General features: G+C 31.0%; 1 protein-coding gene across 1 annotated transcript in view; it reads right to left on the bottom strand.

Annotated features, from left to right (window-relative positions):
* Positions 1-13,554: 13,554 nt before the first annotated feature.
* LOC107846873 (protein terminal ear1 homolog) overlaps positions 13,555-17,861 on the bottom strand; it is an 8,370-nt gene continuing 4,063 nt past the window's right edge. The window contains exons 2-5 of the mRNA XM_016691141.2: positions 16,974-17,700; positions 16,348-16,467; positions 16,088-16,229; positions 13,555-14,135 (exon numbers count right to left, since the gene is read on the bottom strand). Of these exons, the coding sequence (XP_016546627.1) occupies positions 13,773-14,135; positions 16,088-16,229; positions 16,348-16,467; positions 16,974-17,700 (1,352 nt within the window). The 3' untranslated portion in view covers positions 13,555-13,772. The remainder of the gene's footprint in view (positions 14,136-16,087; positions 16,230-16,347; positions 16,468-16,973; positions 17,701-17,861) is intronic.

Raw genomic sequence — 17,861 nt, 5'->3', positions numbered from 1 at the left:
AGAAAATTATTTAGGGCTAAAAAGCATAGAAAAATAACTATAAGGAAATAAGGTGAGCCAAAATTGAGTGTCAACAGCTGCCCCTAATTAACTGAAGATGATGTAAGAATCTTTGGACAATCAAGTTGACGTAGCTAATTTTGTCTTGGGAGAAAATGATGGTTTGGAAGATTATGACTGAGCTTCAATTTCCGAGTCGCCTACATATCTCGTGTTTCATGAGAAATCAGGTCATTTGTAGTTCCTTAAGTGGTTTGGTTGGTGGGGGTATAGTCGAGCTCTGATTTTTGAGTTGCCTACATATCTTGGACTTTATGAGAATATCAGGTCATATGTAGTTCAGAAAGGTGAAGATACAATAAATTTTGATGGAATCTCAAAATTTGCCCCAGTGTTAAATTTTCATGCCACTGATTTCTTTTATAGTTAAAAAAAATTGGCACAGATAGAGTGAGTATGGACATACTCAAATTTAAGCTTCTTACATATCCAAGAATTCGGCTAGATATAGTTCTCAAATATGGCTTTGAAGGAAAATACTTCTAAAGAAATTTCAAAGAAGGGTTTTTTTGGGGAGGAGGGGGAGGGGAAATAATCTTAGAATTTTAAGAATTGCCCAAATGTTGAGTTGTGATGACACTGGGTATAAAAGAGTTTTGATATGCAAAATTAAATCTGAACATGTGAGAATTGAGTCGAGTTGAGTTTCGAGAATAAATACTTGTCATATCTAAGGATGCTTGACATTTCTCTAGTTTGCGCTAATTTTCTACTTAGAGGGTAGTTTCATGTTGTAATGTGTCATCTTACAAAATAGATAAAAGGGCTGACAAAGTATCTGTTGCAGTTCAAAATGGAAAATAAAAATAGTAATGTAAAGAGTAGAGTGTAGATATTCAAACAAATGTTGACGTTTCTGTCATGAGAAGTGAATGTATTGTAGGTATTGACTGGCGATGTATCTTACACTGTAGAGGTTTTGACCAGGGGTGATTGCTGACAATGTGAAGTCCTCCATTTGGCGAGACAATTTGTTGGAGAAGTGAAATTTGTGTTGTATGCCTATTTTTTGGGATGGACCTTCCCTGTCCTATCGTTTAGGGTGGACTTGCCCTAACCTATTATTTAAGGCGGACTTCCTCTGTCCTATTATTTGAGGCAGACTTTCCTTGTCCTATTTTTTGAGGCAGACTACCCCTATCCTACTATTTGGAGCAGACTACCCTATTTTATTATTTGGGGCGTACTTGTCATATCCGATTATTAGTGTGGACTTCCCATATCCTATTATTTGGGGTAAACTTGCTCTGTCCTATCGTTCAGGATGGACTTTCCTACATTTATTATGCTAGAGTTTTGTGAACAATGGTTAGTACTTGATGTCTGAGGCTTGACGAGGATATCCTTTTAATGTGACCTGTAATAAAGTAATAGCAAAGGAATTGACAAAACCTGGCCTCCTAGATTATGACAGCAACGTGGTACTGAGATGGAGTGTTATGATATACTTAATATGTGCCTCCTTGAGCATTATCATGACCTGCAAGATTCGAGAGACTTCTTTGACTCTTGAAATAATTATGTATAAATTGATGATACTTGGTTGCTCAGGTCGCGATGGCGAGGCATCATTTTGGGCTTCCAAGCTTTTGAATTTTTGTCATAGCTTCATTGTTCCTACTCTCAAAGAAAGTTTCTTGGTTTGGAAAGGGGTGTTGATTTTGTGTTGATCGAGAACTAAGCCTAGTAGTTATTTCTTTCTTCAATTTTTTGGCAATTGGCAAATCAATTTGTCAATTTGGGATATAGACTAGTGAGGCTTCCTAATTCTTATTGGTATATCTTTGGTGGTGACTTTCTCTATCTTGATCTTTACTCTCGGGCTTCTGTCAAAGTGACACAATTGATGTAGCTTAAGATTATTTATAAAAGGATAGAAAAAACATATTGTTGATATGATCGGGCCTAACTCAAGCTGCTTGGATATGACCGGTCCTAACTCAGGTTGCGTTGATATGACCGAGCCTGTCTCAGGCTGCCTATATGTCCTAGAATAGGAATAAGGTCCAAACGTAGTTCCACGTAAAAAGAATCAAGAAAATTTAGCCATATGGTTGAGTGGGTGGAGAAAGGTAAAGTTGATAACTATGATGATCCTGCCTTCAGAGACTCGTTTGGTCATTTTCTGAAGTGATGTCTCTTATATAAAAGTCATCAACATCCTATCTCTTTTTCCTTGCAGCTTGTGATTAGCATTAAACCATTTCTTAATTCGATTGATGATTTTGTAAGTTGTTAGAGTCAAGTGTTGAGATTCATATCTCAATGTCTGTTCCTTCGTGGCACAGTTTTGAACGTGAGAGTAGTCTACGCATTGTGTAAACTATTTTTATATCTAGTCTTGATAACTCAAAATTTGGTGGAAGCAAGAGGCTTTGGTGTATGCATGAGTCTTCCTTGTGTAAACTTTAAATATTTCTTGGGCGCCTCTTTGACATTCTTCTTATCTTGTGGGCGTCTTCATATATGAACTCTTTTTGGATCCACTATGCAATCGTATCACTAGAAAATATGGATATTGTTTCATGATTGATGTATTAGTAATAGTCCAAGCTTGAATGCTTTTTGAGCATATCTCTTTTTTGGAAACCCTTCTTGGAATTATAGGTATAGATTATCATTTCTTGTTTTACGCTTTTTTTCCAATCCTTTCATAGGCATGTGCCACCTGAAGGTTTGGTTGACCCTCTATGACTAATGTAATGAGTGTAGTTGATTCTGTACTAATCGCCGATTTGATTTGGAAGAGTCTGGATCGATAGTATGTTTAAATAGTAGTTGTAAAGAAAATCCTTGTGTTAAGTGGTAGGAGTATCTTGAGTATTGACCTTCGGTGAACTTCTTCCAATATTATAGAGAAGTTGTTCCCCATTGATACCTTGCATCTTTAGTGATAATTTGCATTATTTGGTGAGAATCAACCTTGATTGTAACACTTTCAAGTTAAACATCCTAGTCTTCAGTCGAATTGGACCTTTTCTTCATTAACTTTTGGAGCGTTCTCCAAAAAATTACCCCAATCTCTCGAAGAACTTTCTTGATGATTTTTTGTTGCATATCTAAGGACATCCTTAATTAAAGGTAGGGGGTCTTCTAGATCTGATCGTTTTAGGCTCCAATTTCCTCTTGTCGTTGGGGGAAGATGGAATTTTGTATTATAAAGGGACTGAGCCTTATGTAGGCTGTATACGTATCTCAACAAAAGAAATCAAGTTGCATATAGTTTCGATTACATAAGGGGAAATGATTCTACTTAATTACGACCAAACTCGATGAGGGTTGCCTACGTATCTCACCATAAGAAATTAGGTTATAACATAGTTCTATAACATGACAATTAGATGGAATCCTATTTTGGAAATGACTTCAAATATAGGACTTTATCGACTACTTTTGAGCTGATCAACTTTGAAATTTATCTTTGTCTATCTCTACTAAAATGAGCACACCTTTATATAGTGCCTCATAAAAGAGGCTATATCGGTCTGGTGGGGATGATTGTCTCTTATGCCATGTACACTCCCTATTTTTATGATTGGGCAATGGATCGTTATTTGTATTTGGTTGCACTACGACTAATAGAATTGCCTCAGCCTTGATCAAACACTCAATTCTAATCCTTAACCTATTACAATCTTAGTATCATGGCCCTGAACTCTAGAGTGGAAAGTACATTGCTTTCATCAAACCATCTAGGTAGTGGGTTAGGAATCTTCCTTTGCTCAAGTTGCAATAAATTTATAGCCCTCAATCTCTCAAACAAATGTGTGAATGGTTCAACAAATTTAGTGCAACTTTGATTGTACTTACCTTTTGGATTTTATCTTAGCGTAAAAGATGTTTAATTTTAGTCAAGTGAAACTTGGATTGGTACGCATAGTTTTGGTGGATTTTGGTACATGGGAGCTCGAGGTTGAAGGTGATTTGGTTAGATATTGTGGGCATTATGTAGCCTATAATTCGATATTTTCCTCAGTTTATTATCAAGATTATGAAGTGATTGAGGCGATTCAGGTATTGAGTGGTGCGGTATCACAATAGATACTTCTTCTTTATTCTCAGCGTTATCCCTCCGGTGGACTCCAACTAAGTAGATTTTCCCAAATTATTTGTTGGATTAATCTTTCCAAACTTAATTGTCTCTTCTACAAAATTCCCTATTTGGACGCAGTCGACAATCCTTTGCCCTAACGTGGACATTATCCATTTGAAATAGACCTCTTCTTGACTGTAGATAAAATACTTTATCAATTCATTTTTGTCCATTAGTGGTTGGCTTTTTCCTGCCTCAGACCTCCATCGTCGAGATTATTCCTAGAATGATTCAAAGGGCTTCTTTGGTATACTAATGATGAAAAGTCGATCAGGTGTCATTTTTGTGTTAAACTTAAAATGATTCATAAAGTCTTCAGTTATGTCGCTCTATTTACGCCAATGACGAGGGTCTTATTTGGCATACCAAGCGAGAGACTCATCAGATAGATTTTTAATGAACAACTTCATTATGAGCTTCTTGTTTTTGCGGATTGTATAATAGAATTCTCTTACTTTCTCTTCAAAAACCATGGGAGTTGGTTCCTCGAGGAGGTGAAGCCATCCCTGGTGTTTGACACGTTCCACCAACTCAACCATGCAAGGTTACTCATAAATTCTGGGGTCAAACACTCTCCCAGACAATACTTACTGAGTTTTCAAATTTTCATTCCTATCCTCTCTAGACCCATCCTTCTTTTCTTCCTCCTTTATTCTTCGTTTAGAGTGGTTGCTTAATTTTTTTTCAACAGTTTTTCTCTTCTTGGGACCAGGTCCCTCATAGACTTTCTTCTTTTTCACAGTAATATATTTCTTTTTGCTTCCTGCAGGACTACCAGATTTTGAGTGGCAAGACCTGGTCCTTCCTAAAACATGAATTTCCTTTCTTCTTTTCTCCGTTGCTACAGAAACATCAGGATCAATATTCTGATCCTCTCTAACTTCTACAACTTCAACATTCTCCTCCTCCACTACATCAGTTTTTTTTAGTCTTCTTCTCTTAGTAGTAGAAAACTTTATGGCCTTCGTAGCATCAACTAATAACTTCTTTTCAAACCCTCTAGTAGAATACGATCTCGCATCTTTTATACCAGAATCAACAACTTTTTCTTTCCCTTTGCTTGCTCTTTATTTATTCATACACCACCTCAAAGATGGTTCATCCTCATCCTCCTCATTTGGCGGTAGCACAATCACTTCATACTTAGTCACATCATCTTTTTTCCAACCTGGTTGCTCTTCAGCACTAACTGAACTTTTTGTAGGATCATATGCAAGCAACAGTAAATTTCAGCTACCTAATTTTCACTACTAGAAAAATCAAACCTCTTCACTACTATTTATTTGTCACACAGTTGGGGAAAATGGGGTTTGACTCAGAAAGAGTAGAGGAATCATGTACTTGTAGAGTTTTTAAGAGTTCTGTATTTCTAGTTCTTCAGAAGAAATGAAGATTTGAGAGTCTTCAGGTAATTTTGGTTCTTCTGAGAAAGGAGGAATTTTGGATTGAGAAATTTCTTGTTCAATCGATGAACCCAAACCTTGATTTAGATCCTCTACCATGGTTAATTCAATAGAGACTTCGATGGTTGAGAAAGTTTTGATAGGGACAGACTCAGTTAGGGGTTCTGGAATTTCTAACGAAGATTCAGTGGGTAGCATTAACACAGGCTCTTGTTGAGTACTTAAGGAGACGTCTTCAATGGTTTTGAATGTTAAAAGATCAGAAAGTTCCATTTAGGGTTTTTAGATTGAGTTTCCGTGGCTTTATCGACTACTGGATCTTTAAAGGGGGTTGAGGAAGTAGAAATGTCTGCCATTTCAAGTATTTGTGAGAGAAAGAGAATGGGACCAGTTCGATTTTGAGATGATGGACGATTGAGGAAGATGACTTGAATTTATTTGAAGAAGAATGAAAATAAAAGGGTTGTTGTTGCTATTTTAGAATAAACAATTTCTAAGCGATTCTAAAGAGAGAATAATTTGAGCAATCTTTGAGCTAGTTGTTGTTTTGTGGGTGAAGAGACACTAATTTTCTGAGCTATTTTGTGGGTGAAGAAAGGGCAATTTCTGATCATCATTGTTGTTTTGTGGTAAAGAGAGAGTAAAGTGTTTTGGGGTGAAGAGAGAGTGAGTGATTTCTAACAGTGAAGTGTTTTGGGTAGCGGTATAGTGAAAATTAGGAGAAAAATAACAAGGAAATTATTTAACCGTAGTAATAGAAAAACAGTTGTTGCCAAAAACAGTCAATTGCAACGAGTTAAAATAATTGTTGCTTTACAAGGTCAATGGCAACGGGCATTACATAGTTGCAACAGTTGTTTAGTCACATGTAATGATATCTTATGCAATGGCTCTAACCGTTGCGATAGATATCGTTGACATAGACCCAATTTTCAAGATTGATGTCTTGTTTTAATATTATGAATCTATTTTTTCAATTTCCAAGAGTTTGTAGATATAAATGGTTGGTGAAATTTTTTTTTTTACAAAATATAAATTTGTGGTCAATTTTTATATTTGAAAAACGTGAATGCATGATATGAAATTCTCAAATCAAAGCTTTTGAAGAGTTTGATATTCCATTTTCATGATTTAAAATTATAAAATAAAATCATATGTCCAAAAACTAATTTTATCTCCTAATTTCAAATGAGGAGATAAAACCGCATGTTCAAATCCCTGCCTAGATTCTCCAGCAACAAGGAAGTCAATTGTATGTGTCTGTAGAAATTAGACTCCCACGAGGAAAAGCCCTTGTGAGAGGACACTGTCTAATAGGATCGTTGAAACAATTCAACATGGAATTAATATAGGTGTATATATAGTAACTGTACTCAAAAGTGAGTAATGGAGGACTTCATGTTACATTGACTTGTAGGTATACAAAGAACCTAAAATATTTGATGGGCTTAAGAGATGCACTTGTTAGAAGTAAATTTGATGTCCTAAATCTGTGAGATCAATTTAAGTCATTTATAATTGAGGAAGACACGAATTAGGATAGTGGGAAGGAGTACGTCCTTGTTAGTAGGAAGGGGTGTTTTATTTATAGTTGTCCATATAGTCATAGTGTTATGCGTGTGTCTTGTAGTTTCTTCTTCATGGCATTTTCGTGATGTTGAGATTTTGGAATAAATTATGTATAGTATTACTCTATTGGTGTCTAATTTTTTTTATTTATCTATTGGCATGTTATTCCATTTTATTTGTTATTTTTATTTTTATATTTGTTATTTGTCCTGAGTTCGAAGTCTATCGAAAATAGTCTCTCTACTTCGTCTGAGGCAGTGGTATGATCTGCATACACTTTAACCTCTTCAGACCTTACTTTGTAAAATATATTGTTGTTGTTGACCAATTTAAGTCATTTGATAAAACAACGGTTTGAACTCACTTTTATGCCACAAAAACTAGGAAAACTAAACCACCCTGGTATTGTATCTAACTGTTCACATTCAATTGTTCACTATAGTTATTACTTCGTGATATCTGTTTATATACCCTATTTATTCTCAGAGTTGAAGAGCTTCTATTAGGACTTTTTCACTTAAGTTCACGTACTACTCCATACATTTGACATGGAATATAAAAGGAAATGAATGGGACAAGTGAAACAATGATAACTGGTTATGTAAACTCTCTCTTCAATTTCAATTAATGCCAGATGCATAAGGGGTCCGTTTTGATATCCCCGATGAAGTAGTAGTTACTATCTTTATTTCATGTTACTTGGTGCTATTGATTAGATAGATCTCTTTACAAAAGAGAGAAATTTTAATTACCTTTTAAACTTTTATTGAGAAGTATCAATTACCCCTGAAGTTGTCACGTTTTATTCATGATACATCTTTATTGAGAAGTATCAATTACCCCTGAAGTTGTCACGTTTTATTCATGATACACCTAAATTTTGAGTCATCTTAAGTATCTTCGAACTTGTTCTTTTAATATGTCGTGTGACCCTTTTTAACTTACATGGCAAAATGTGTGATTTCAAACTTCAATACGTGCGTGATGGAGTTATTTTTTTGTCAAATCAGCATCTTCCAACAGTAAAAAATGAAAAAAAAACTCATTTTTCTTGAATCTTTTTAAAACTTTAAAGTCTCCTCTCTCTTCTCTTCCTATTTATTATCTCTCTTCTCTAACTATTTATTATCTCTCTTCCTCCATCACTTTCAAAATGTGTAAAAAAGAATTTCTTTCAATTTCTTCTAATTTACCTACTTAAATTAGGGGTGTGCATCGATCAATTCGGTTCAATTTTTATATTATGGGTTTTTAATTTTTAAATACGCTAAATCAATAACTAAACCAATAAGATATTTTCTTATCGATTTTTTATTTATCAATTTTTATTCTTTAACGATTCAATTTTTGATTTAACCGATAAAGAAAATACTCATAAAATAGAAAAATTAGTAACTAACATGAACAAAAATCTAATATTAGTTGCAACCAAAATCTTATTATATATATATATATATATATGGGGTGTAAAATAATAATTTAGTATAATTTTATTGGGTTATTGATTTAACCAATAACCCAATAAAAAATTGAAACTGAATCCAATAATTTTTTTTATAAAATCATTAAAAAATCGCTAATCCAATAACCATAAATCAATAACATTTTTAGCGATTCGATTTTTGTACACCCCTAACTTATTAAATTGCGATTTCTTACTCCATTAATTATAATAGAAAACGTATTTGTGCATGTGAGTCTCCTCAAAATCCTAATCGAAACAGTAATCAAAAACTACTATGAAACACTAACCAAAATAAATGATTCCATATTTGAACACAAAAAAAAAAAAACATAATTTTTTTAGATAATAGTTAACTTGATCGATGAAATTCAACCTTTCACTATATCGGAGCAAAGAAAAACTCAAAAATATAATTTTTTTTTAGAGAGAATCATATAATTAAGTGTAGAAGTGAGTTGTTTTTTGATATATAGGATAAATATAAGGAAAGTGGATTGTATTTATCCACGTAGATAGACACATAAGTAGTTTTTTCACGTGTACGTGTGTGTTTTCCACGTTGTGGTTCTTATGCCAAAAAGGGTCACACAACGTACTAAAACAACAAGTTTGGGGGAAGGGGTGTACTTAAGACGACTCAAAGTTCAGGTATACCATGAATAAAATGAGACAACTTCAGGTAGGGGTGGGCATATTTTGATTTAAACCGAAAAAATGAAAAAATCAAATCAAAATTTAATTTTGATTTCGGTTTTTCAGTTTTTCGGATCGAATTTGGTTTGTAATTTTAAAATTTTAATTTTTCGGTTCGGTTTTCGATTTTGAAAAAAATGGTTAAATCGAGAAACCAAAATTTCATAAATAAATAAATAAATAATATATATATATATATATTATTATATATATATATATAATATATAATATAATATTATATTATATATATAATATTTAGTAATTCATATTCACAATTAACATTTAACAGCAAATTCGCATACGTCGCAGGCTGTTTATGAGTTGTTTTAGTGACTCAAATATTTTATGGACTATTTTGGTGACTTTGGACTGTTTTATGGACTATTTATGCAGAAAGTATGTTGTTTCATGGACTATTTTTATGAGTTTTGTGTTGTTTTGTAGACTATTTATGCAAAATTATATTATATGTAATGATTAATGATGTTATGTATTATGTTAAGCTTATGATTATTTCATTTTGTTTCATTCATGTTGAGTTATTTATAGTTATTTATATTTGAGAATGAAAAATAAGTTTGAAAAAAAATAATTTTTCTAAAAAAATCATCAATTTTAAATGCTCAGTTATGAAAAAGAGAGGTTAACTACTTTAAAATTTCAAATTGAAATAAACATTTGAAATAACAGAATCGAATTTGTAAAAACTGAACCAAATCGAATTTATTTCGATTTGATTATGGATGTCATTTTTGTCAATTCGAAAACTGATAAACCGAATTTAACAATCAGACCGAACCGATCGAACGCCCACCCCTAACTTCAGGAGAGTAATTGATACTTCTCTCTTTTATTTAACGGACACTTAAATTATTGATTGTCTTAAATATCCACAAAATTTATTATTTTAATATGTCGAGTACCCTTTTATGGTTCAAAGATCACAAACGTGTAAACACACGCGTACACAGCGAGAAAATTGTTTATGTATTTCTTTTACGTGGATAAATAATATTCACTTCCCTCATATTTATTCTATATCAAAATGTAACCCACTTCCATCCTTAATTCTCGATTTTTCTCCAAAAAAATTATGTTTTTGAATTTTTCTCTGCTCTGAAATAGAAAAAGATTGAATTTTCATCGATCAAGTAAACTATTATCTAAAAATATTATGTTTTTCATTTGTTTTCTTTGTGTTAAAATATGTGGTTGTTTTTTCCAACTAGTGTTTCATAGTAGCTTCTGATTACTATTTCGATTGACTCGCATGCACAAACAAGTTTTCTATTATAATTCATGGAGTAAGAACTTATAATTTAAGTTGGTAAAATAGAGGCAATAGAAAGAAAATTATCTGTAGAAAAAATTATGTTTTTGAGTTTTTCTCTACTCCAAAATAGAGAAAGGTTGAATTTTCGTCCATCAATTAAGTTATTATCTAAAAAAATTATATTTTTTGTTTGTTTTCTTTGTGTTAAAATATGTGATTGTTTTTTCGGTTAGTGTTTCATAATAGTTTTCGATTAATATTTTGATTAGCATTTTGAGGAGACTCACACGCACAAACAAGTTTACTATTATAATTCATGGGGTAAGAAATTGCAATTAAGTAGGTAAAATTAAAGTAATTGAAAGAAAATTATTTTTCGAAATTTTAAAGTGCTTAAGGGGAAGTGAGAATAAATAGGAAGAGAAGAGAGACGGGGCCTTGAAATTATTATTAAAAAAATATACTTTTTTTTGTTTTTTTTTCATTGTAAAATGATGATGTGGCAAAGTTTTTACTCTATCACGCGCCTCCTTGAGTTTGAACTCACTTTTCATGTCAGGTGGACCACGAGGGGGCGTTGATATATTAAAATAACAAGTTCTGGGGTATTTAAGATAACTAATAATTTAGGTGTGCACTAAATAAAACATTACAAGTTCATAGAGGTAATTAAAACTTCTCTCTAAAAAGATTAATTGGAGGTATTATTGGTGGTGTTTCGAAATTTTAAATTTTAATGTTACCATTTTATGTAGTTATTTTAATATTTAAGGATAATATGAGGAAAAAATAATAAAAGTGTTTTAATTTGCAATAATTAATATTTCTTCGTTTTAAAAATAATGACTTATTTTTTTTATTTGTTTCAAAAAGTATGACATCTTCTTTGAAAACACTTTAACTTTAACTATTTGCGTGCCAAATTTAAGACCACGATAATAAAGAATATTTTGATATATTTAAGAAAAAATTAATTAAAGATTACAAGATATAAAAAAATAATAATTTAAACTTCATGCTAAATCAAAATAGATTATCTTCTTTAAAATGAAGAAAATAAATAAATAAAATAAAATATCTATTTTTGACATATGAATCAAGTAAATAAAACTGAACGATTATTTATAATGTGCAAAACCCAAAAAATTAATTATATTACTTCTTTTATTTATCCTTACTTATTCATGATTAATATAACACATCTTATTATTTTTGAAAAAGTCCTTTTGGCCACATTTTTTTGGTTATAATAGAAAAAGGTTATGTTCACACTATAAATTAATTAACTTTTGATTATTTATATCCTTTTATTTTAAAAATTAAATAATTTTATCTATTTAAAAAAAATATAATTTTTTATTATTATGATCAAATTTGAGCCAAATTTTTATGGTCACTTAGGACTATCTCTTTTTGAAGCATACATAAACCACAAATAAAGATGGAAGAAAGAAAGAGTAACAAAGAAACTCAAATCATGCTCAAACCTCGGGAAAGAAAACCCAAAAAGAATGGATTCTTTTATTGAAAAAGGATTTAGTCCTTTGATTTTACAAAGATGGGTTTATAAGACGATAACCAATGTAACAAAGAGAAATAGAGCGCCTAAAAGGAAAAAGAAACTATCCATATAGAGTGAGAGATTACTAAAACAAGAATATAAGGGTGTTTTCGTGAAAATTAATTTTTCTAAAAAATTATTTTTTACGAAAAATATGAGTTTTTAATTTATTTTTTTATATTTAATTTGGTGTTTAAGTAAAAATATTACTTTAAAAATAGCATATAAATTCAATAAATAATATGAAAGGTTGGAGTTGTAGGGCGAGGGGTTGGTGGAAATGACTAGGGTGCGGGTTACAGTGTGGGAAAATTAAAAAGGACATCATCAATGAAGAATATTTTATTTTTCCTACTGATTTAGATTTAATTTTTTCATTTTTTAAACAAATATTAGAGAAAATATTTTTTAAAAATTTTGATCAAACAAGTTCAAAAAAATTAAAAAGAAACACTTTTATACAAACACACCCTAAATTACCCTTTTAGTAATAATACTTTCACAAGTTACCCAAAAAGTAATTACTTTAAATATTTAAATTAATTTATTTTTTAGTAATAAACTAATGAGCAAAAATATTTTTTACTTTTATCAAAACTTAAAAGTTTAATTCCTATACACTGTCGTGTAATGAATTTTTACATGATAATATTATCTTTATATATGGTAACAAATACTTTTGTCATTTTTAAAATTAGATTTGATATGCAAATTAAAAAGCTTATACGTAAAAACTCTTTGGGCGAATAAGTAGGCATTTGATCATGAAATTTTAAAAAAAAAAAAAATTTTAAATATTACTTCACTTTAGTGAAAAGCGTAAGAATAGTAGTATTGGATCATAAAAATTATTTCACTTTAATAAAAATTATTTTTGAAACTTATTCACTTTAATAAAAATTACCTTTAAAACTTATCTTCACTTTTTTCACTCATATTTCTATCACAAAATTTTAAAAACAACTTCAATTTATATTAATAACCAAACACAACACCAACTTAAACTTCAAAAAAATCTTATTTTCATGACCAAATATTATTTTCATGACCAAACAGCCTTAACAAGTACTCCAATAAATGAAACAATTTAAACACGTCAATAAATTAATAATTATTTAAACTCATCAATAAATTAATAATTATTTTAAGAACATTGGTTATAATCTCCTAAATCATGTTTACTTCGAGAAGAATACATTACAAATTCATAACGAATTGGAAAACAAAATTATTCATCAACAAAGCAAAACAAAGATGCACATCCTTGGAAAAGTAAAATTTAAAGATTGAAATCTTCACTAGTTTTTAATTTTTACAACACAACAGACCGTCAGTAATAATAGAACAGAAAAAGAAACAAGTAAATTACTAAAAAGCTAAGCTAAGCTACAACTACAACTACACAGGTATTTGAGTATGACATGGCTATGGAGCGACTGAAATGAAAGAAGGGATCTTCCCCCGAGGCATATAGAGTTGAAAGAGATTTACACGCAAACCCATTGGGTGCTAGCAAGCTGTTCTCTCTCTTTTCAGCTACTATGGGGAATGGTCGATTCATCTTTCCTTTTTTTTTTTTCCTCACATTAAACAAACACTGCTAGCAGTAAATCTTCCGTAAGGGTTTGGTTGGGCTAAGAAAGAAGGAAAATCTTTTAATTTGAAGAAGACGCCAACATGCAGACGGTAGAAGAAAATGTTGAATCATGATTATTGCCGCCGTTATGTCTGTCAGTCACATTTCTTGCTTCTTCTTCGTCATCATCATCATTACCTGTTGTGTTATTAATTATATAGCCATTTTCACTATTATCAGATGACTCGTCGTTCGAGTCTTCTTCTTCTGAGGAATTAACGGCGGAGAGGAGCAACGGAGGGTTAATGCCACGTCCAACAATAGGATTAGGCTCACTTAATAAGGACCCATCTCGAGGTGGTGCGAAAATCACTGGCATGTATTCTTCGGCTTCACATGGAAATTTTGAGTTCTTGAAATGCTCTTTCAATGCTTCAATCCCCTTCATAAACAACACACGAGCAGAATTCAATTACTAATGTTAACCCAAATATACTAATGTTAACACAAATATGCATATCATCATTTCTGGTTAAATATTTGATTTAAAGAATTAATGAACAATGCATACTTTAAATTACTAGTACTATTTAAGCAAGATAAATATTTAAATAGGACAATTGACAATTTTAGTAACTCAATTGGTTTGACCGCCAACTTTTAGCTTCGATTACCCATTTTATACTCCGTTACACTTTTTACTTTTACTTATAACATGGACCTTTCCAAATTCCAAATTACATGAATTCTGACTTAAAATTTTAATATAAAAAACTTCATCACACTAATTCTTACTAGGAGTATATATAAGTGTCAGTGGCAGGCAAGCTGAAAGCAGGCAGAACATCATGGCTGCTTTCAATGTCTGTGATTTTATTATATCATTCTATAATAATTATTATATGACATTTACTTATTAAAAAAATAATATATTTAATAAAAAATAAAATAGACATTATAAAGTAAAATAGACATTTATGATATGATGTTTCAATTGTTTCAATTGTAATTTTACTGTATCACTTATAATTAAGTATTATAAGTCATCTAAGTCCTTAAAAATTGATAATATTTATTTTATAAAAGGTGAAATAAACATAAAATGATAAATTAATTCTTAATGTTTTAAATTAATTCGACATCTTATGTGAGTCCACTTAAAAAAAATTTCACATGTACTTTTTATCGCAATTTTGTCATCACTTTTAATTAGTTATTATGAGTTATTCAAGACATTCTAATTTCGCTATTTCAATCGTGATATTTGATTTGCTCTCGAAATTATATCAGTGTCATTTAAATTGAAATAGTTAAAAATTTTATAAATTACCTTAAATTACTTTAAAAGTCTAAACTCACCATCGATACCATAAAAGTTTAAACAAGAAGAGTGTTATAAATTTCCATAAAAGTTTAAACAAGAAAAGTATTATAAATTGCAATAGCAAACAATTTAAAATAGTAAATTGCAACGGCGAAAAATTACTATAGATTATGATATTTAGCGATGTCATATCAATTAGGATAAAGGGATATTAATTGAAAATTACGTTAAAAGTCGTATAAATTTAAATTACAATAATTAAAAACTTAAATTACTTTAAAAGTCTAAATTCACAATTAATACCACGAAAGTTTAAACAAGAATAGTATTAGAAATTACAATAGTAATTAATTAGCTTAAAATAGTAAATTACATCGAAAAAGTATTATAGATTATAATAGTTATCGATGTCATATTAATTAGGATGAAGGGATATTACTTCAAAATTACGTTGAAAGTTGTATAAATCATAATACAATTAACAATCTAAAATATCTAAAACTATATATTACAAATCTAATTGACTTTCACGAATTTTTATCAGTATCATATAAACTTAAATAAAAAAATAACATATAATATCTTAAAAGTAGCACATTGGGCTCGTGCTTGCATGGGCTCCAATGTCTAGTATAAGGATTATAACAATATAACTTTGTAGCATTTTTCGTATAATTTTTAAATATTTAGATTTAAAACATTAAATTACTTCAATTGAATTTATCTTTAAAAATTAATCAACTTTGATACTCGTGAGGCAAAACTCGGCAAGTAATCGTAAACTGAGAGAGTAAACATGACAAGTAAGATGAAGAGAGGGAATAAATGAAGGGAGGGAATAGCATTTACCATTATAACAATTACTCCCACTTTTCTCTTTCTTGTAATGTAATCCCATTATTACTGACTGCTAGTCTCAATATTCTTTTATAGTTCTTTTCAATAAAATTATTTATCGAAAAAGGGGAGAAAATAACGATCAAACATTATATTGATAATGCAGAATTTAATTAGGAGAGTGCAAGAGAATCCTTCAAAATGCTTATGATAACGGAAGAAAGGAAACATACTTGTAATCTAGCGTATGTAACTTGGCAAATTTTTCTAGAGTTGAAGACCTCCCAATTTTGAAGATGAAAAGCCCTGTAGAGTCTCAACGTTGCCTGCGGTGAAGTCATGTTCACGAATCCATATCCCACGTTGCACTTGTTACTAACAAATACATAATAATAATAATAATTATTATTATTATTAATAAGGGATTACTACTAGTTAACAAAACTAAGATATAAAATTTCAAACTTTTTGCAACATAATTGTTAAAACTTACATGAAATCGATGGGAAGATAAACAAAATCATAGGACGATTTTGGCTGATCATCGCCGTCGGCAATCTGCTCGTTACAGTGAATGCAGTGGTTGTCCAGCATGTTCAGCAGCAGCTTCTGACTGCACCAGACCCCAAAGATATGTCAGTCAAATATACCAAAAACCAACATTACTATATAATTTTTTCTTTACCAAAGGGGGATTTTTAAACAATAAACTTCAACATAAAATTAAACTACACTTGGTTAGATGTATTATAAAATTATACTTGCTTTAGCTTGTGAAATGTTTGATTGACCATTCTTGCATAATTTTATCCAACGGCATTTAAAAGAACAGACATTATTCATTATTCAATACTATGTTATTAAATCAATGTATTACTATACCTAAGGAAATGTGAATATGGAAATTAAGCGGAAAAAACACAATAGTGCAAAGATAAAAATAATTCACGAAGGAAACAAGACCTTAAAGTAGGTAATTCTTATATTCCTTCTTGCAAAATTACCAGCATTCAGATTTTTTTTCAGATAAAAGAGAAAACAAGGGAATCGGAATAATATTAATATATAGGGGGGAATATAGCATGAAAAGAATGAATTTTAGAGACAAGATGAATTAACCTGTATTTATTGGGTATGTTTTTGATCATGACAGTAGTTCTGGAATCTATGCAATTTGATTCCATAATGGCATCTTCTTTAATTAGAAAACGAGGATCATAATCTTTTGCCTGCTTTGATGACCAGTTGATCTTCCATGGCCTGCTGCTGCTACTCCTACTAGCTTGTTGCAACATTTTTTGTGGATTCCTTGGAGAAGAACTTGCACCTGCCACACTGCTACTACTTGCACTAATGTTGTCACATTTTTTGGCATTTTTCTTCCCCGGCCTAACATTATTTGACATACTCAAAGAAGCCAATGATTCTTGAACTGACCCACCACCTGAACTCTCACTTCCGCTATATCCACTAGGGTTTCTTTCTAAATAATTCGATTTCTGATTTTGAATTTGATTGGATTGTGAGGGGTTGTACACCCTTTGAGGTCTGGAATACGAGTGTGAGGGCGGGGTAATCGGAGGAGATGGCGTTGGGGATGAATTATATCTGGAGTAATTGTTGTTGAAAGGAGTATTGAATTTATTGCTAGGTGATGAATATTGAGAAGCTCTTGAGAATCTTCTGTTATTTCCCCCTGGCCTGCTGAATTCAATCATCAATTGCTTACCATTTAAATCATTGCCATTCATCTCCATCATTGCCCTTGCTGCATCTCTAATATCATAAAACTCCACAAATCTTTGATGCCTCTTCAGTGGTGTCTCTCTCAATTCCTTCACATGCCCTATAAATTCATCAAGTAAAAGGTCCAAGAAATCAAATAAAAGTAAAAAAAAAATAGTAATGGTAAGGTATGTGGGGAAATATTTCTTTGACAATTATTAGGGAGAAAGTTCACAAAGTCTTGAGTTATGGAAATTAAAAAGCAATAAAGAAATTACTAGG

Source organism: Capsicum annuum, chromosome 11 (assembly GCF_002878395.1).
Source record: "Capsicum annuum cultivar UCD-10X-F1 chromosome 11, UCD10Xv1.1, whole genome shotgun sequence".
Taxonomy (NCBI): Eukaryota; Viridiplantae; Streptophyta; class Magnoliopsida; order Solanales; family Solanaceae; genus Capsicum; species Capsicum annuum.
This window is presented reverse-complemented; position numbering and strand designations above follow the sequence as displayed.